The sequence below is a fragment of the Brassica napus genome, chromosome A6, assembly GCF_020379485.1.
Source record: "Brassica napus cultivar Da-Ae chromosome A6, Da-Ae, whole genome shotgun sequence".
NCBI lineage: Eukaryota > Viridiplantae > Streptophyta > Magnoliopsida > Brassicales > Brassicaceae > Brassica > Brassica napus.
In genome coordinates, this window is record NC_063439.1 from 22,862,676 (window position 1) to 22,880,397 (window position 17,722).

The 17,722-nt window shown below is 37.7% G+C and overlaps 4 protein-coding genes across 8 annotated transcripts; 1 reads left to right on the forward strand and 3 right to left on the reverse strand.

Moving 5' to 3' along the window:
* Window positions 1-802: 802 nt before the first annotated feature.
* Window positions 803-5,304, reverse strand: LOC125575913 (long chain acyl-CoA synthetase 7, peroxisomal-like). The gene is made up of 23 exons (XM_048735191.1): window positions 4,996-5,304; window positions 4,858-4,918; window positions 4,668-4,745; window positions 4,507-4,578; window positions 4,337-4,418; window positions 4,122-4,227; window positions 3,970-4,046; window positions 3,833-3,877; window positions 3,663-3,749; window positions 3,466-3,555; window positions 3,245-3,324; window positions 3,053-3,146; window positions 2,880-2,968; window positions 2,714-2,802; window positions 2,505-2,634; window positions 2,283-2,401; window positions 2,067-2,190; window positions 1,904-1,990; window positions 1,697-1,800; window positions 1,528-1,613; window positions 1,356-1,442; window positions 1,175-1,261; window positions 803-1,087 (listed from the first exon to the last, which is right to left on the reverse strand). The coding sequence occupies exons 1-23, from the start codon at window positions 5,120-5,122 to the stop codon at window positions 992-994; spliced, it is 2,097 nt and encodes a 698-aa protein (XP_048591148.1). The 5' UTR covers window positions 5,123-5,304; the 3' UTR covers window positions 803-991.
* Window positions 5,305-5,787: 483 nt separating this feature from the next.
* LOC106348675 (mitochondrial Rho GTPase 1) lies at window positions 5,788-10,529 on the reverse strand. Of its 3 annotated transcripts, none has more exons than XM_048735192.1 (15): window positions 10,372-10,529; window positions 9,939-10,159; window positions 9,609-9,741; window positions 9,279-9,428; window positions 8,827-9,003; window positions 8,441-8,695; window positions 8,134-8,202; window positions 8,005-8,060; window positions 7,843-7,924; window positions 7,401-7,612; window positions 7,232-7,301; window positions 6,803-6,915; window positions 6,467-6,617; window positions 6,193-6,379; window positions 5,788-6,077 (listed from the first exon to the last, which is right to left on the reverse strand). In XM_048735192.1, the coding sequence occupies exons 2-15, from the start codon at window positions 10,157-10,159 to the stop codon at window positions 6,004-6,006; spliced, it is 1,950 nt and encodes a 649-aa protein (XP_048591149.1). In that variant the 5' UTR covers window positions 10,372-10,529; the 3' UTR covers window positions 5,788-6,003. The 3 variants fall into 3 exon arrangements, with proteins under 3 accessions (XP_048591149.1, XP_048591150.1, XP_013643916.2); XM_048735193.1 differs by having other exon boundaries at window positions 6,812-6,915; window positions 9,939-10,166; XM_013788462.3 differs by having other exon boundaries at window positions 9,939-10,166.
* A 1,942-nt stretch (window positions 10,530-12,471) lies between these two features.
* LOC106406893 (peroxisomal adenine nucleotide carrier 2) lies at window positions 12,472-14,529 on the forward strand. Its single transcript, XM_013847634.3, has 5 exons — window positions 12,472-12,781; window positions 13,152-13,383; window positions 13,483-13,629; window positions 13,710-13,867; window positions 13,948-14,529. Exons 1-5 carry the CDS (start codon window positions 12,639-12,641, stop codon window positions 14,228-14,230), a joined length of 963 nt encoding a protein of 320 aa, XP_013703088.2. The 5' UTR covers window positions 12,472-12,638; the 3' UTR covers window positions 14,231-14,529.
* A 135-nt stretch (window positions 14,530-14,664) lies between these two features.
* LOC106409750 (serine--tRNA ligase, cytoplasmic-like) lies at window positions 14,665-16,796 on the reverse strand. 3 transcript variants are annotated; one of them, XM_022687711.2, is made up of 8 exons: window positions 16,635-16,796; window positions 16,486-16,556; window positions 16,198-16,359; window positions 15,802-16,074; window positions 15,628-15,731; window positions 15,366-15,549; window positions 15,100-15,282; window positions 14,665-15,003 (listed from the first exon to the last, which is right to left on the reverse strand). In XM_022687711.2, exons 1-8 carry the CDS (start codon window positions 16,765-16,767, stop codon window positions 14,821-14,823), a joined length of 1,293 nt encoding a protein of 430 aa, XP_022543432.2. In that variant the 5' UTR covers window positions 16,768-16,796; the 3' UTR covers window positions 14,665-14,820. The 3 variants fall into 3 exon arrangements, with proteins under 3 accessions (XP_022543432.2, XP_022543431.2, XP_013705774.2); XM_022687710.2 differs by having other exon boundaries at window positions 14,665-15,015; XM_013850320.3 differs by having other exon boundaries at window positions 14,665-15,015; window positions 15,802-16,106; window positions 16,194-16,359.
* Between the last annotated feature and the right edge of the window lie 926 nt (window positions 16,797-17,722).

Here is a 17,722-nt window from a genome sequence, read left to right on the forward strand (position 1 = left end):
TCTCTTCAACCTCAGGGTTGTTACTCCAGCGTTTGTCATACATGAAGCGACCAACATGTTTTGTGCCATCCCCTATTATTTTCGTCAGTATGGGTCTATGATCAGATCCAAGCCTTTCCAGGTAGTGTGTGTGTGCGCGTGGGAATAGTCGAAACCATTCAGCATTTCCAAAGGCTCTGTCGAGCCTACATTGAATCCATACGTTCTCTTTCACCCCATTGGTAACTACTTCTCTGACTCCGACCCAAGAAAACTTGTCTCCAGAGCTTGGGACTTCCTTGATACGACAACCACTTGCCATATTCCGGAACGGGTAAAAGGAGGATTCCTCACGAGCTGGGCCTCCACTCTTTTCAGAAGAATTCATCAACTCATTGAAATCACCAACTAAGCACCATCCAGCATTCCTGTTCAAGCCAATAGTCTTAAGATTGTCCCAGACTATCTGACGTTTATGACGAACAGGGTCTCCATATACAAAGGAGATAAAATAAACCAGGTCTCGTTGCTTTACTCTGGCATCAATGATTCTATCACTCGATGATAAAATTTCTACTTCTTGTGAATTTCGCCAGAACAAAGCCAAGCCACCACTGAGACCCACTGGATCCACCAAGAAACTGTGATCGAAGCCCAACGATCTTTTGAAACCTTCAACGTGATCACTAGAGTTTTTAGTCTCTAGGAGAAACAGGAAGTCAGGGAGATGCTCACGGCACATCTATCAATATTCTCTTAGAAAATGAATACTGTAATCCATCCATCCTAGTTAAAGTAATTGGGTTCAAAAAGAAAAAAGAAATCGTAACGAAATAAAGCCATTCTCTGCTTCTTTTTATTTAATAGTATATAAACGAAAATTACAGCATAAAAATCTGATTTATAATTTATTTCTTATGAATCTACCTCCCAATCACATATTTTGTAGTTTTATCTTGTATCAATCCCTTGGACTACAACAGGCACTTTTGCGTCTAATGCATATCGATCATCACAGTTTAGAAGGCACAGGGTCCGAAGATGCAATTTCCTCATACATTTTGGATATTGCCTCTGCAAAGTAAGCTTTTGCTTGTGGTCTCTTTACCTGTTAATTTGTAAGTTTTAAGCACATGAAATTAGAGATTTCCAACTTCATTGCGGTTTCAAATAATTCATATTGGTGTTGGTTTACCTTAAATGTTGGTGTTAGAAGTCCATTCTCTAAGGTGAATGGTTCTGGCACCAAAGTCACAGCCTTTGCAAACTCAAATCCTCTCAACTATATAGCACAGCAAATTGTTAGCTTGTTGAGTTAGCTAGTTGTTTTCTTTATGACATGAGAGATTGTTAACTCTTATTTTGTTCGTTCTTACCTGAGCTTCTCTTCCAACGATGTCCATCTCGGCAAGAACAGCCTTCCTCACTTTTGGATCTTTACAAAGCTGTGCTAGATTCTCATACTGTAATCACCAAAAAGAGAGGTTTCTTTAGCTGAGTTGAATAAGAAGCCTTGAGGGTTATAAATAATAATAATAATAATAATACCTTGATGCCTTCTGATGCAGCCCAATCTTTCATAACATCTGGATCAACTGCAACTATAGTCACTAGAGAGGAATTGAAGCTATCACCTAACATTAATAGACATTTCAGACTTGGTTGAGAAAATAGCACAAGTGAAGAAGCATATGTGTTTTAATCTTTTTGTTATTACCGTGTATGAAACACTGGGAAACAAATCTACATTTCGTATAAACATTTTCGATTTTCTCCGGTGCTATATATTCCCCTTGTGCCAACTTAAATATGTTTTTCTTCCTGTCATGAACATTGCAAGTTTTAACAAACATTTTTCAATTCTTCTATATATCCACCAAAGAAATATCAAAACAGTAAGATTGTTTCGAATTTATAAAAAAACCTGTCGATGATCTTGAGCCGACCACCGGGTAACCACAGCCCAATATCTCCCGTGTGTAGCCAGCCATCCTCATCCATAATTTCTTTCCTGCTCAACTAAAATGTATCAAGACCCATGTCTACTTATCTATACATATAAAGCAATAATGAAGAAAATGAGTTACGTTTGTTCTTCATCTTTGTAATAGCCTTTAAAGATGATTGGCCCTCTAACACAGATTTCACCACGTGGGTATGGTTGATCTTCCGATGTGTAATTCATTTCAGGAACGTCCACAAGTTTTACCTCTGACAAAAAAAAAATCAAATACATTAACCAGTACTCACATCAATACATATTTGATTAAAAATTCTTCTCCATACTGTATTCTGCTTCTTACCACACGCTGGATTAGGAGATCCGACATGGCCAGATAAATTGTCACCTTCATCCATAGAGCTTATGACACACGAAGTCTCGGTCATGCCATACCCTTCACGGACCGAACATCCAAAGCATCTGTACATCATGATGATGAAGCAAAGACCATATTTTATTTTTGTGAAAGGATTCTTAGAAACCATTGAGAGTGAATCACGTTACAACCGAAAATAAAACTTACACTCTCAAGAAATCCATGACATCAGGTGACAGTGGAGAAGCACCAGACCCCATGAACCGAACACGTCCACCGAGCTTTTCCTTTATTTTGTTGAACACCAGTTTGTCCCAAAGTGGAGATGGACTCCTTCCTAAAGAACACATGCAGAAAGCTTAACAAAAGGCATACTTAATTCACTTTTTTAAACTGTTACTATTATCAGACACTACCATTTAAGATTGCCTTCTTCTTTGAGTTATAGGCAAGTTGGAAAAGCCTTCTTTTTGTAACCCCGGATGATTTTACCGCACTTGTAATCCTGTAAAGATAAAGAAAAAAACATAGCACATAGAACCACATAACTCCTCAATTACATGGGACATAAGGGTCACTTACCCATCATAGACTCGATTATATAAGCGAGGGACACTGCAGAATATTGTTGGCCTTAACACAGCCAAATCATCCATCAGTTTCATGATATCCTGTTAAAATAAATATCTAAAATTAGTCTGATTCTGTACTATAAGGTTCATCTCAATATGTCATGAGACATGAGCTTGACATACCCCCTGATAGAAACCGATGGAAACACCACCATACACCCCCATTATCTGGTTTGAACGTTCATATATGTGCGCCAACGGAAGATATGATATGTAACTATAAGGACAGAAGACATCTCAGTTAAAGATCTTCCATTATAAGGAAATGGTTAAACTACAGAATATAAAATAGTGAAGGGAAAATTTTCAACTCACATGTCATCAGGTAAGAAATTTATTGACAAGCTGGAACCGGCGACATTTGATATCAAGTTTTCATGACTCAACATAGCACCCTTCATATAAAAACAAGTATATTGTGAAGTGTGTTTTAGCTTCAAAAGTGATTCATTCACCATGTTTTTTCCAGCATCAATTCAACTAGAAGAACAAAGAAAACACACATAAGGCTTCAGAAACTGGTGACAACAACTCACCTTTGGTGTTCCTGTGGTTCCACTTGTGTAGCATATGGTTGCAATGTCTTCAGGTTTTGGTGGGGAAAATGGATGTACGCTACTGCGACCCTAAAAAAAATAATCAGTAGCAACATGAAGTCTCTCTAACTACCAAACAAGGAATAACTATTCATAAAGCTAATGACCAATACAAACAACACACTGTAGAAGGGTACCTGACTCAAAAGCTTTTGGTATGATACAATTTTGACTCCAGAACCTGGAGGGAGTGATGGCAAGTTCTCATCAGCCCCTCCCACCACCTTATCACAGGTGCAGATAAAGATAAATAAGTGCTAATTATTTATAAAAACTTGCTGAAATTACAAATTTAAGAAGTACATACCACAACAAGACGAATGGTTGGGATTTCGGATAGGAAGCTTAGCAACTGCATAGTTCCCCCATTATTAAAAAAAATACAGTCTAGACCACTTCGACTGATTCTCATAAGATAATGGAACAAATAAAAACAACACTTACGGTATTTAAGGTTTGTGGTACACAAAAGATGGCCTGAAGAGTAGCATGATTCACAACAAACTTAACAGCGTCTGGACCTGTGTGACACAGAAAATCATATTTAAGAAAATACAATTTCTTTTAAACCTCCAAACAGTTATAAGATGAGGTACCAAGTGTATCGTATAAAGGAACAGAGATGAATGAATAGGCTGCACAAGCATGATCAACAGCCAACCACTCTGGTCTGTTGACAAAATAGAGCCCAACGCAAGCTCCCTGTTCCATTAAATTCAAGTCTTAAGACAAAACCATACGGATCAATAAAACTAGAAACGTTGAATGCAGCTCGCTATATATTCCATATTCAAAGAAGAAGAAAAGTTACATGATTAATTCCATTATATATAAGTCCTGAACCTATGGCTTGTCTAGCAGAAGCTGTTTCCGCATATGTCATCCATGTGTACCTTCAAACACAAAAACACATCACATGATAAACATAAACATACTACAGCTCAATAGTTAGTTAGAAGAAGAGTTGTTCAAAAAACTTACTCTCCAATGGTTCCATCAGGACGAGCTCGTGTACCAAGATACTTGTTATCAGGATATGTTTCAACAGCATGTCTGAATATTCCATAAAAACAGAACAATTTTCCAGCGTTAGATCATAAACTAACCGATTATTTGAACAAAGGTTAAAGAGTAGTACTTACACAAAGTTGTCGTGCAGAGTCCCTATTTCAGGATGATTCGGGAATCTGCTAAAGAGCTTGGTAGGCGACTTTGCAGATCTGGCACGGACAAAACAGAAATTGCACCATAATAATAACAATAATTATAACCACATACACACTCGTTAAAACCAAAGGTAACAAAACAACAATATCTCAAAGTGTTTTTGACCTGTGGACATTCCAAATTCCAGTGTCCAGCTTTTCTGGAAGCACAATGCTGTAGCTATCCTCTATAGAAAAGAATGAAAAGCTCAATCTCAATGGAAAACACAACAGAGAGATCAAAGATATTAAACGTGGTGCTCACCGTTGGAGAAGGGTGAAGCAGAAGCGGTGGCGTTGAGGAAGAGAGAGGGTTGATCATCAGCCTGAGAAGAATCAACGTGAGAGCGAAGGGTCTGGAGACGACGTTGTGCCGGTGAAGAAAACTCCATCGTGGATGAGTTTTTTTTTGTTAACTCTCCAGAAACTTTTTGAGATAATAATATTAAGCCACCGATTGTTGTTTCTTCACGACATAAATAACATTCTATCAAAACATTTCAGTGTAAAAAAAAATAAAAAAAGGTGAACACTACTTATATAGCAGAAGATCAACGTTGGATTATGAATGCTAAATTAAGTATGTTTGGTCGGAGTGGACTCATGAGCCGTGATGATCATTTCTTTTAATAGGTTACAATAATTATTCATACTAACAGTTAGTTATCTGTACTTTTCTTACATATTGCTTACGTCATTTTCTCTGAGATCCACAGGAAGAGATCAGGCACTCTTTCCCATGTGGATAATTTACCATTCTAAGATATTATTATTTGGTCCGCAACATTACAAATATTTACATTTTGTACCAATAAAAAGTCACTTAAAGAGAATATTTCATGATCCAAAGAAACAAAGAAGTGAAATTTTCAACACTTTAACGATTGCATCCATTTTATAACATAATATGACATCTTATTTTGTCTACAAGAGCTGTAGCAGGATGAACAAAATTCTCTGGTGTGAGATTTGATAAAAGTCCGGGTGTTGATTTTTAAAGTGTTGTTGCTTGTTGATTTGTAGAACAGAGCAACCAAAAATAAGAACAACCATCAAGGAGACAAAAAGTTCGTTTTGTTATTGAAGAAACTCAACACAAAGTATATTTGACCATGTTCTCTTTTTCTGTCCCTAAAATGTTTGTGTTCCTACAGATCTTCAACCATCACTTCAAAGCAACAATACTCTGGTAAGAAACCTGGGAATGATAAACAAACCCGGAACAAGAGTGTTCGCACCTTGAGACCATTTAGGTTCTTCATTCTCAATCTTCTCAGGCAGAAGTGCTCTTTCTTGCTGCATACACACGGTATGCAGCCAGCCCGACGACCACAGCAGCAGCTCCAACTGTTTACAAAATTTAAAAGGGGATTTCAGCAAACATGAGTCTGAAACTTTTTTGTTATGGGTTTGTTTGTGAGAAAGCTTGCGTCAGAAATTAAGACTACGGAAGAAAACGTACTTGAGACAGCCATAAGAGAGCGGTTGATTAGCATGTTGTAATGTTTGCGGCTTTTTCCTGCTTCGGTCTCTGGAATACTCAGATGAGGATGTTGCGCTGCTGTTAATATTTTGCGGAATAAGTTGTTGAAATCCCCCAATTTGGAGCTAATGGATACCGGAGGCTCTATTCCCATATCTTGCGTCACCTGCAAGAAAGATCAATGTGAATAAGTAAGGTGTTTTGTAAGTTATTGGAGAGCTATTTTGGTTGACTCATAGGCAAGGGACCCTACCCTGGTGGATTCTTGTATGGAAATCGGGAATGAATCAAGATCGTCTTTCGCTGAAACCATGAGGCAAGGGACCTCATATCCAGTGGCCTCACCGTGAGTTGCGACTTCTACAAGCAACTCAGTCGCTCTCTTCCATGACGACTCATCAGAACTGGGTGTGAAAAAATAAGTCAGGAATGCAAACAGCAACTCAAAGCCTCGTCAAGGTACATCAAACATTTACATCCAGTTAACGCTTTTGTTACACACAAACTACAAGCGGAGAATGCTGTACAGGGAGAATGACAAGGCATCTACTTGAGCCTATTTCATCCAATCAAACAGAACAAAATATACCTGTCATATACGAAGACAGCTATGTCACATGCAGCCAAGGACTCCTTGGATGAAAATAGCCCTGGAGCCCCACCTTCTGGAATTTCCCTCATCACAAGCGTTTTCTTTGCACTCTACACCCAGAGATTTGCAATTATCAGATTAATGAGCAATAATAAACTAAGAAAAAAGTAGCCACAAAAGTAGCACATCTGAACAGTTTTTTTTTCAAAATGTACTCGTTGGAAACACATGCATGTGCCAATAGAAATAACTCATCAAAGATATCTCTATCTAGTTCCCTTCTCAGAGTTCCCAAATTAACACTCAAGTTTGCCATTCTTGTTTAGTATTTCGTACATTGGACATTATTCGCGAGGGGAAATGTATCCAAAATATATACACAAAAACACACATAATGAAACAAACTGCATAAGAAATCCCACTCACCCCAGATTCATCGACCACATTTACTGCGTAGCGCTCATCAGCGGTTGATCCCGGGTTATCAGCATATGACCTAGATCATGAAGAGACACAACAGTAAACCACACGGATATGTCACCCTGATTGTATTTTGGAAATGTAACAAGTTTCGGTGAGAGCTAATATGGCAAACCTTCCAAGAAAGCAATTCAGTAATGCAGATTTTCCAGCGTTATTGGGTCCGAAAACAAAGCACTGGAAAACTTTTCTTTCACATTGTTGCTTTTTGCGATCTAAACGTCTTCTCCTAGTAAGACGAATTGCGGAAGATGGATCACCCGGGAATCCAATGTAAATCAAGTGTTCCACACTCCGAGCCGGTTCTAATAGTGTCATCAGTGACCACTGCAAGGATAGAATTGAAAGATTAGGATAACATAAATTTTGAATTGGTTCAATGAACAGAATAAAGATGCATAAACAATTCTGTCTGACAGAAAGAACTGCTTGACATTTTAGTCTCTCAAAATCAAAGCAAAAATGAAACAAAGAAGAATGATTATATGTATTTGCATGCATATAATATGTTTCCTTAAGTTGTTGAGCATGAGAAAGAGGAGAGTATTGATGATAACCAGTGACAGGAAAGCATCAAACGATAGTCCTCCAAGGGCAGTTTTCTCTGCCGCATCCACATAAGGGGCTTCCGTCCAAGGACTGCCATTCACTTGGCGTTTTAATGTAATGGAGATTAATTAAAATTACACGTTTCTGCTTTCTCGAGGTGGAAGAAGTACCTTTCAGGTGCAGTTGAAAAAAGATCCTCGATCTCTTGAGGTCTCAGATTATTATCCTGCAAAGTAAAAATTCATTATGAAAACTATAAAAACTGCAACTTAAGCCATTAGTTAAAAAGGGAGAATTACCCCATCGTCATCAAACAACACATACATTCCTTTCAGGAAGTCGATTGCTACATCCGTCAACTCGACACTCTACACAAAAATAAAAATAACGAACACAACCATTAGCTGGACATTGCCAAGGAAGGCAGGTTAATGTGAGATGTAACGTAGTTGTATTCCAGTAATGTAACTAGTAAGCATTCAAAATCGTCTTTCTCTTATAATTCAAACACAGAATTCAATAAACAGCCCATGCAGTTGTGGATGACTGGAAAACGCAATGAATCCAGTAATGAACTCACAATGGATTCCGTTTATGCATTTTTACCTGATCGGGTGCTCGCTTGAATAATGAAGGTGGAAGCAACTCATCAGCGAGTCTTATATCATTGTTATACCCAAACTTCCTAAGTACAGTCCATGTTGTCTCGAGCCTCCCTTTCTCAATAAAGAGTGCATGTAGAAACAGGAAGCCGGTCACTGTCAGTCCTCTTTCATTCACACCTTCGGGCAACTTTTCTTGCACAACCCTCTTAACACCTTCAATTTCAGAAGGTTGCAATGGTGCATGAAAACACTTGACCTATTTTGAAATAGCTATTAGATGTGTCATCGGGATAAGAGAATCATAACTTCTTTTAAGAAATCTGAGGGACAGAGCCAATTCAATAAATAGTTAAAACACATGAAACACAAAAAGATCAAAAAAAATACCTGAAAATCATTTAACTCAGCCTCGCTAAGAGCACCATCTCTGTCATGGTCACAGAGTATAAAGATACGCTTCAAAGCCCTTACACACCGGGGTTTCAATGACTGGGACTCTTGATCGAACAGAGGTCCTGTTGGGTGAAGGACTGTTTTTTGTGCATAATAGAAAACTTCTTGTGCCTACAGGAAACTTTTTTTTATTAGGATGACAGTTCAGGCCTGAAATATAATTTATAACTCTCATCTAGTTGTTTTCTGACTATGCATTACAATTCATCCCCAATACAAGTGCAATTCAATCACAATAGTAACCACTTTACAGCAAAAAGTTAGCACAACTAAAATCCTTGAAATTTCTTAGTAAGACGATCACAATTCACATGCCTAAGCTACCTACCCCGAACCAACTTTTAGACATTAGTATATCTTAAGAGGAATAACAGAAGTCATAAAACCTGGAGTTGCTTCAGGGCAGAACACTCGATACAAGTCTCAATCTCCCGAAACTGATGCATTATAGGTGACATCACTTGTTCGAGGCTGACTTGGCTATTGTCGTCTCTCAAGTCGAGCTTACACCCTGCTACTATTATAGGAACTTTTACCTGTCAAAGAATATCACAAGCCAAACATACTAAGAAACAGCTAAACTTTAGGTAACAAAAAAATCTTCTAGACATTTGTACACAAGAACAGTGACATGACCACCAGGAGACAAATTATACACCTACTACAACAACAAGATCGACATGACTAAACTGAAAACAGAGAAAGGAAAATCAAACCTCTAATCGCCGAAGCTCTGGAAGCCAGTAAGTACTCAAATTTTCGAGAGTCTCAGGTCGACCACAGTCATATGTCAAAACCACCGCATCTGCATTCCTCAGTTCCTCGGCAACCATCTCCCTATCTTCCGGCCTGAACCCACGCGCAGAAATATCAAAAGATACATTAAGCAAATCAACAAAGCTGTCAAAGCATGAACATTGCTATCCCAATATCAACCAGTAACTAAACAGTTGGCACATTGCTATCCCAATATCAACACCATATGTGCTAATACTATTCCTTCCAGTTCATCTACAGCTTAAGAACCCTAAACATATATAATGTACCTGGAGGAAGTGTCGACAATGGTGACGGGAACGCCGTCAGGGAAGAACTCCAAGGGAAGATTGGTGTCAGGGAGAACAGGAGGGACATTGGGAGGGAAAGAATCGGAGGCTGCAGCAACAATCAAGCTGGATTTGCCAGTTCCCTTGTCACCAACCACAACGATTCGCACAGATTTGGGTGAGCCAGGACAATCAACCGTACCAGCTGCGTATCTCGCCATCTGGAAACTGCACACAATAATCAAAATTAGAAGAAATAATCAGAGTCTCGGATTCAAGATTCAAGTAGACAGATGGATCATTGCGCGTTTGAGACCAATTAGCTTAAAATTTTCAATCAGATTTATAAATCGAGCAACAAGAGAGAGCAGGATCGTGAAGAACATACGATAGATAATCAACAGAAAGAGAGAAACGAGAAATAAGCACTGACCTAAACTGGAGAATGAGGAAGACGCGAAGGTTGAAAAGCCCTAGGAAAGCCCTGGAGTTGGGAGGATTGTGGTGGTGGCGGTGACGATTGCAACTTGCAACCAACCAAGGAGGTGGTGAACAAATAGAAAGGCTTCTTTTGCTTCTATTCTAGTGGCATTTTCGTAAATTTTATGCACTCTGTTCTTTATTAACGCGAGTAATTTTTCTTTTCGTCTTGTCACTTACGGACAAGTATTTTTCTTATTGTTTTTTAACGCTGAGTAGAAGCCTTTAAACCTTAACCAATAAGCTACATGTTTCCACAATATTTTTCTTATTGTTTACCGCTTGATTTTTAACGACCACGCATAGTTGTATTTTATACAAGTTACTGATATTTGTATCTCTTTTTAAGAATAGTGAATAAGAACTATCCTTACTGAAGTGTAAGGTCCAGGTCCTTGATATTTTTTTTATTAAGCTAATATTATCCTAATAATAAATATCTTTCCAAACCAAAAAGATATTATGTAACAACCTTCCAAATTTAAATGATACATTTATATTTCGTGCTTGTGCATTTTGAGACTAAACAAATTATCTGCTTCATATCTATATCGACTACTACATCACATACCACTTAGCTACGTATATGATTCATTTAAAGGGGTGTTCTTGAATAATGAATTCAATGAAATTTAATAGAATTCAAATTTAAAGTGAAATCCACTTAGACTGAATATTTGCTAGATATAATATGAAATCAATTAAAATCACCCGTTATAAAAAATTTATTTATTTTTGTTGGAATTTAGTTTCAAAGGAATTTGATGTACTTTTATAAGAACAATTAGACTAAACAAAATCTTGCGTTTTTTGTTTGAATTTTGGATCTATTCAAATACACTTCCTGGTTTTAAAGTTCTCACACAATGGTATGCAATATATGATTGATTGAAGTGGGAGTCTCTTGACTTCTTTTTCTAAAAAAATATATATATATTTTTTGTGTTTGCGTTTGATCTTCTTCTTTCAATAATTTTTTGGGTTTGATCGAGGTTGCTATTTTTTTCTGATCTCAAACAAATAATTATGGATATATATTAAATATAATAAATGTTTAAAAAATAAATAAATTTATTTTATTATTAAATTCAAACAAAAACTACTTTGATGAGACAATTAAAAACAAAGATTGATCCAATCGAAACAGGTCAAATAAACGATATATCATATTTTGATTCTCATGTGATTTAGTTCATCTAATAAACAATTAAAATAAATCATTTACATAAATTATATAAAATCACATATTTCAACTAAACAAAAAATTGTGAATTTAACATTCACTTGTCAAAATCTAGTTTCACATGGTAATAAAGTGTTTTTACATTCAATGGTAAAAAAAATTGATTGATCAAAAGCATATCACAGCTCCGCTACCACCAATTGACGCAGTAAGGCACTAAAAACCGTTGGACTCTGGAATATATTGTTCTTGGACCAAAGCCTCAATTGATTTAAGTGTCTCCCCTGAACATGAATAGGTGTAGAAGGGGACAAAGTGCTTGAATTACAATGAATTGATTCTCTGAGTTTGGCTAAGGACCAGTAAAACTCCAAGGAAAGGTCCTTTGAGCTGTATTGTCATTTGGATTGATTAATATTGACATTTTCATCTACATTGCACATTTACATCTACACTACATGTGCCGTCTCGTTGATTAAGAAGGAGTAAGACACATTTTTCACGTATTGCATGATCCAGCCAATCCAAATCGTATAGTTTCTATACATTCTTATCAACGGATGCATAATACATCTCATTACAGGAAGCATAATGTAAAAACATAGAAAAATGTCAATATCAATCAATCCAAATGACAATAGGATAAACTTTTTTTTTTCTTTTGAAACAGCCAATAGGATAACTTGAGAGCGTTTACTTGACGATAAGACTAATGACTATGATGAATGTAACACGGTGAGTATTGGGCTCTCATGGGCTGGACTAGCCTGTTTTAAGAAAAAACATGAAAACCACGTGGCGCCACTTTTAATTCTTAGATCTTTCGTTTGACCGGACTAAACCAGGACGGTAATGCCGAGTAGGCGAGTATGATGTAGACGTCGTCGCTAAAACAACTCTGACACGGCTTGTTTAAAATCCCAAGACGGACACAAACACTTTCATTGTGATCCCATACCTTCCTCTCTTCTTCTCCTAATAAAGAAAATTAAAAAAAGACAATCTCATCTCTCTCTGTCTCTGCGGCTGATTCGAAGATGGGCGTTGATCTGGAATCTATCTCGGAGGCTACATCTGGAGCTATAGGCTCGCTTCTCAGCACAACCATTCTGTACCCTCTCGATACCTGTAAATCAAAGTTCCAGGCCGAGATCAGCGTTCGCGGTCAGCAGAAATACAGGTTTCGTCTCTCTCTCTTCTCCTTCTTCCTTTGTGCTCTGGTTTGTTACGGGATCGTGATCGAAAGTTTTATCTATGTCTTTCGTCATCTCGCTTGAGAAGCTGAAAACGATGAAGAAACTGGTTCTCTTTCAAGTTTTGATTTTTATCTATTGGTCCCTTTTAGATCTTGGATCGTAACGTAGATCAAGGCTCAAGCTTTTGATTTTGTTTTTTGATGGGTAACTTTAAAGCAGCATCCTTTTTTTCTCTTAGATTCGTATTTGGTGTAATCCATAATAAGAAGCTATTTATTAGTTTTCATGGTTTAGTATGATTGTCGTTTGAGTTTGTCTAAAGCTGTGTTTTGTTTTTTTCTGTAATGTTTTCAGATACTTGTCGGATGTGTTTTGGGAAGCGATTTCTACAGGGAAGGTTCTCTCTTTGTATCAAGGCCTTGGGACTAAGAATCTGCAGTCCTTCGTTTCCTCTTTCATCTACTTCTATAGTTACAGCTATTTCAAGAGGTTGCACTGTGAAAAGTTTGGCTCCAAGTCGATTGGTACAACGGCTAACCTGCTCCTTGCTGCTGCTGCTGGAGTTTGTACCTCTGTTTTGACCCAAGTACGTTTGCTTTTGCACTCAGCTCTAATTCAAATAACCTACTTGGTCTCTTCTATGTTCTCTATGGATAATAACTTACGAGTTCTATGTTTTGTGTAGCCTCTAGATACAGCTTCGTCAAGGATGCAAACAAGCGAGTTTGGCAAAGCTAAAGGACTGTGGAAGACCTTAACCGAAGGTGCTTGGGGAAATGCATTTGATGGCCTTGGGATCTCTCTTTTGCTCACTTCCAATCCTGCAATTCAGGTATCATTTAAAACCATCAACTTCATTTTCCCAAGTGTTGTCTGCAATAAGCTGAACAATAAGCTTCTTTCTCTTTGTAGTATACAGTGTTTGACCAGCTGAAACAGAACCTTCTTGAAAAAAGAAAGGCAAAAGCCAACAAAGACTCTTCCCCTGTAGTCCTCTCTGCCTTTATGGCCTTCTTGTTAGGTGCCGTGTCGAAAAGCGCTGCTACCGTCATCACATATCCAGCAATCAGGTATCATACAGCTCTTTGCATTGATCCAGACTCTTTTGGGGTATACGTGATCTATATGCATTCATGGTTTTTTTTGGTAGGTGCAAGGTGATGATCCAAGCAGCAGATGACCCGAAGGACAATGAAGCGAAGAAGATCCCAAAAAGAGTCAGGAAAACGATTCCCTACGTCATCTCTGCTATATGGAAAAAAGAAGGAGCCTTAGGGTTCTTCAAAGGCTTGCAGGCTCAGATCTTGAAGACGGTTCTGAGCTCCGCGTTGCTACTAATGATCAAGGAGAAAATCACTGCAACCACGTGGTTTCTCATTCTAGCAATAAGGAAAACTCTGTTTGTCACGAAAGGTAGGTTGAAAAGTCCATAAAGATTTGCATCTTCCGCAAGTGTCCCAGGGAGGCCAAAGCAAGAGCAAACAAGAACTTTGGTTTGGTGAGTCTGTTATTGAAAGAATTTGGAGCAGGCAAGTATTGTAGACTTTTCTTATTTCAAAAACTATTGATTTTTTTTTAAGCAAGGAGAGTTTGTGGGAGTAAGACAACTTTCTGGTTATTGTGTAGTTACTTACGTTGGTTTTCTTCAGTTGTAATAAAAATAATGATCTATGTGTAGGATCATGTGACTGATTATAAAAAGAAATGTTATTATTCAAAGCTTGAATCACCTCATGTCTGACTTTGATCTAAGCTTGAATCACCTCTTCATGTCTGTTCTTCAATTTCTGATCCATGTCCTGACTTCTGCAATGTTCGTGATGCTAGACACTAATCTCAGAGTGTTCTAAGGTACAATTTTAAAATATGAATCCATAGATCATGAAAGGATAAGAGTCTTGTCCAATTTTGTAAAACTAGTTGACTGAATCAGTGTTGCATTATTCTTTCATTTGATATCATCATGTCTAAACAAAGAGATAACAATGAAATTTTTATGAAAATCACAATAATAAATAATATATCAATCGGCTTTAGTTTTTTTTGCCTTGAAGGGCAAAAACTCTCGTCCGCCCATAAACTGCTGCAAAACCTCAGGGATGTCCACACGATCTTCACGCTGGTAGTTCTCTAGAATGCAGCAAAGGGTCCTCTCAGTCGCAGTAAGAGTCGAATTCAGCATATGCACATACTGCTGCTTCGTCTGCTGCTCATTGCTCTGCATCAAAAAATAAAATATTAGACAAAACATCATATATATATTTTGCTTTATGAAACGAAGAACAGCCGCGAGAGCTTTTACCTCCTTTTTCTGATCGTATCTGATATCAAGCCTTCGAGCTTGGTAGTCTGTACAGTTGGAACAAGACACAAGCTCTCTGTAAGTCTCTGACGAAGGAAACCAAGCTTCCAAGTCATACTTCTTTGCAGCTGCATCGTTCAATGCTCCAGAGACAATCGACACGACTCGGTATGGAATTTTTAGCTGCAGAGGAATACAAAATAGCTAATTAGAAGGAAAAAAAAATAGATTTTTTGTTAACTTTGAATATATCGAAAATTAATTACCTCTTGGTAAAATTTTTTAGAGTTCTCCATCATCTCCTCCATCATTTTCCACGAAGCATTGTCGTTAGGGCTAGTGATGCAAAACTGTTCAATTTTCTCAAACTGGTGAACACGGAAAATGCCACTTGTATCTCTTCCATGGGAACCAGCTTCTTTTCTAAAGCAAGTCGAGTAACCAGCATATCTGGACCAAACAAGTACCATGTCATGAGAGTTTTTCATACACAAAGAAACAATAACCTAAACGCTGTGTATTATATACTTTATGGGAAGGTCCTTGGGATCGATCCATTCATCCATATGGTATGCACAAAGAGGTTGCTCAGCAGTTGCAATAAGGTATTTATCATCTCCACCACCAGTCACCTTGAACAAAAGATTTTTTCCTCAGAAAATAAAATCTCAACAACAGAACTAAACAAAAGTTTTTACAGACCCTGTATAGTTGTTCATCATGCTGAGCCAACTGTGCACACTTGGCCATGACTTCCTTCCTCATGAAAAAAGGAGGTTGCAATAATGTGAACTCTCTTTTCTTCAAGAAGTCTAGCCCAAAGCTGATCAAAGCCTGGTTAAGTAGCACACCATCTCCTTTAAGGAAAAAGCCTCTTCCTCCAGCAATCTCAGCACCTCTCTTGGTATCTACAATGTCTAGAAGCTCAACGAGATCCACATGGTTCTTCAGCTTCTGACCAGGCGGAGCAACCCGCTTCTCACCCCAAAAATCAATCACAGGGTTATCTTTGTGCAGATTGAAAAAAAAAACAAACGTGTATATTAAATCACTATCCTTTCCAGTCACAACTTAGGGAAAGAGAGAAAAGGAACAAACCTCATCTTCATAAACTGGAACAGAGTGGTCGATGAGATTGCCAACCTCCTTCAGTTTGTCTTTCAAAACATCACATGCTTCACCAACTTCCTTCTCCTTCGTAGTAGAATCTTCTTTGTTTTTCCCTGTTTGCTGAATCAGCTCCGTCGCATCAGCACCAGACTATTCCAAAAAGAAACAAGAATAAAAATCTCATTACAAAATCGGATAAAATATTATCAAATAAGAAGGCTCCTATAACTTATTAGATCCTAAGTACAACAAGAAGAAGGTTCCAAAGGAACTAACGATTTTGAGCTTGGCGATTTGCTTGTTCAGCTTGTTGAGCTCCTTGCGCAAATTATCTACTTCAAATTGACCTGAAACACACACACACAGAAGAAATCAATCAAAGCTCACAAAAGAAACGATTTCGATTCGAGTGATGGGATACATACGCTGACGCCATTCTTTGTCGAGCTCGATAATCTCGTCGACGAGATCAACACTGGCGAATCTCTTCCGTTGAGAATCTCGGATGATCTCCGGATTGTTCCCCTTCTCTTCTCGAAACAGATTGATATCCAACATTATTCTGCTTCTGTGCCTTTTTATTTGTGTGTTGTGACTTGTGAGAACCTGATGATTCTATTTATAAGAGTATTAGCGTGGTCCCTAAGTTAGGTTTAGCTTGATCACTAAGTTTGTTTAGATTGATTTAATTTTTTTAAAATAAATTTAAAATGTGTAATAAAATTTATAATCTAAAATAGCATATAATTAATTATATTTGTTTTACTAGATTTTTATTTATTAGTATTTTTTAATTTTTTTTTATGTATTTTCTATGTATGTGGCTTGCATGCTCATGCGCAGATCTTAAAGACAGTTCTTAGCTCGGCGTTGCTACTAATTGTTAAGCTAGATGGGCTTACAACCTAAAACCAATTGGTGCTAAGTGGAGTGACCCATCCATCTTATATATTGCTAATGATCCCTTCCAACATCCGATGTGGGACATTTTGTGTCTAATACGCCCCCTCGAGATGATGGTTCTTTGAGGGTCAATTTCGGAATGCTCGGGCAAGGATCGATGGGCCAACTTTGGGCCAGAGCGATGTGGATCGGGTTAGACTGCGTGGATCGGACTCTGATACCATATTGATAATATGATGAGAGTAGATGATTGGAAGAATTGTATATTGACTCTCATAGGAATAATAGTTAGAACTACATACATATATATACTAGTGATATTTCCTAATCTATGTAGATACAAATATATGTAATATCTTATATAATAAATATACAATATTTACTAATAATGTCTATGATATTCTATATCCTTCTATATGCCCCCTCAATCTCAAGGTGGTAATGGAGCTGTAGTGGAATGACAAGTTTGAGATTGACGTGTGGTAATTTGATTTGAGTACTTGGATCTGTGGCGGAAGATAGCGGAGATCTAATGATCTGTTTTTGTTAACGCAGCGGATCCAGTAACTATAGTATCGGAGACGGAGGAATGTTGCAGTCATGTTTGACG

What these genes read in the sequence shown, in the direction of transcription:
- LOC106406893 (XM_013847634.3), top strand. Translation starts at nt 12,639, where the DNA reads ATGGGCGTTGATCTGGAATCTATCTCGGAGGCTACATCTGGAGCTATA. An exon ending in CGCGGTCAGCAGAAATACAG is followed by an intron (nt 12,782 to 13,151) that starts GTTTCGTCTCTC and finishes TAATGTTTTCAG; the next exon opens with ATACTTGTCGGATGTGTTTT. An exon ending in CTTCCAATCCTGCAATTCAG is followed by an intron (nt 13,630 to 13,709) that starts GTATCATTTAAA and finishes TTCTCTTTGTAG; the next exon opens with TATACAGTGTTTGACCAGCT.
- LOC106409750 (XM_013850320.3), bottom strand. Translation starts at nt 16,767, where the DNA reads ATGTTGGATATCAATCTGTTTCGAGAAGAGAAGGGGAACAATCCGGAG. An exon ending in CGACAAAGAATGGCGTCAGC is followed by an intron (nt 16,557 to 16,634) that starts GTATGTATCCCA and finishes TGTGTGTTTCAG; the next exon opens with GTCAATTTGAAGTAGATAAT. An exon ending in AAATCGCCAAGCTCAAAATC is followed by an intron (nt 16,360 to 16,485) that starts GTTAGTTCCTTT and finishes TTTTTGGAATAG; the next exon opens with TCTGGTGCTGATGCGACGGA.
- LOC125575913 (XM_048735191.1), bottom strand. Translation starts at nt 5,122, where the DNA reads ATGGAGTTTTCTTCACCGGCACAACGTCGTCTCCAGACCCTTCGCTCT. An exon ending in TACCACAAACCTTAAATACC is followed by an intron (nt 3,878 to 3,969) that starts GTAAGTGTTGTT and finishes GGAACTATGCAG; the next exon opens with TTGCTAAGCTTCCTATCCGA. An exon ending in ACCAAAAGCTTTTGAGTCAG is followed by an intron (nt 3,556 to 3,662) that starts GTACCCTTCTAC and finishes TATTTTTTTTAG; the next exon opens with GGTCGCAGTAGCGTACATCC.
- LOC106348675 (XM_048735192.1), bottom strand. Translation starts at nt 10,159, where the DNA reads ATGGCGAGATACGCAGCTGGTACGGTTGATTGTCCTGGCTCACCCAAA. An exon ending in TTGATGCTTTCCTGTCACTG is followed by an intron (nt 7,613 to 7,842) that starts GTTATCATCAAT and finishes CTATCCTTGCAG; the next exon opens with TGGTCACTGATGACACTATT. An exon ending in GCTGTCTTCGTATATGACAG is followed by an intron (nt 6,618 to 6,802) that starts GTATATTTTGTT and finishes TTTCACACCCAG; the next exon opens with TTCTGATGAGTCGTCATGGA.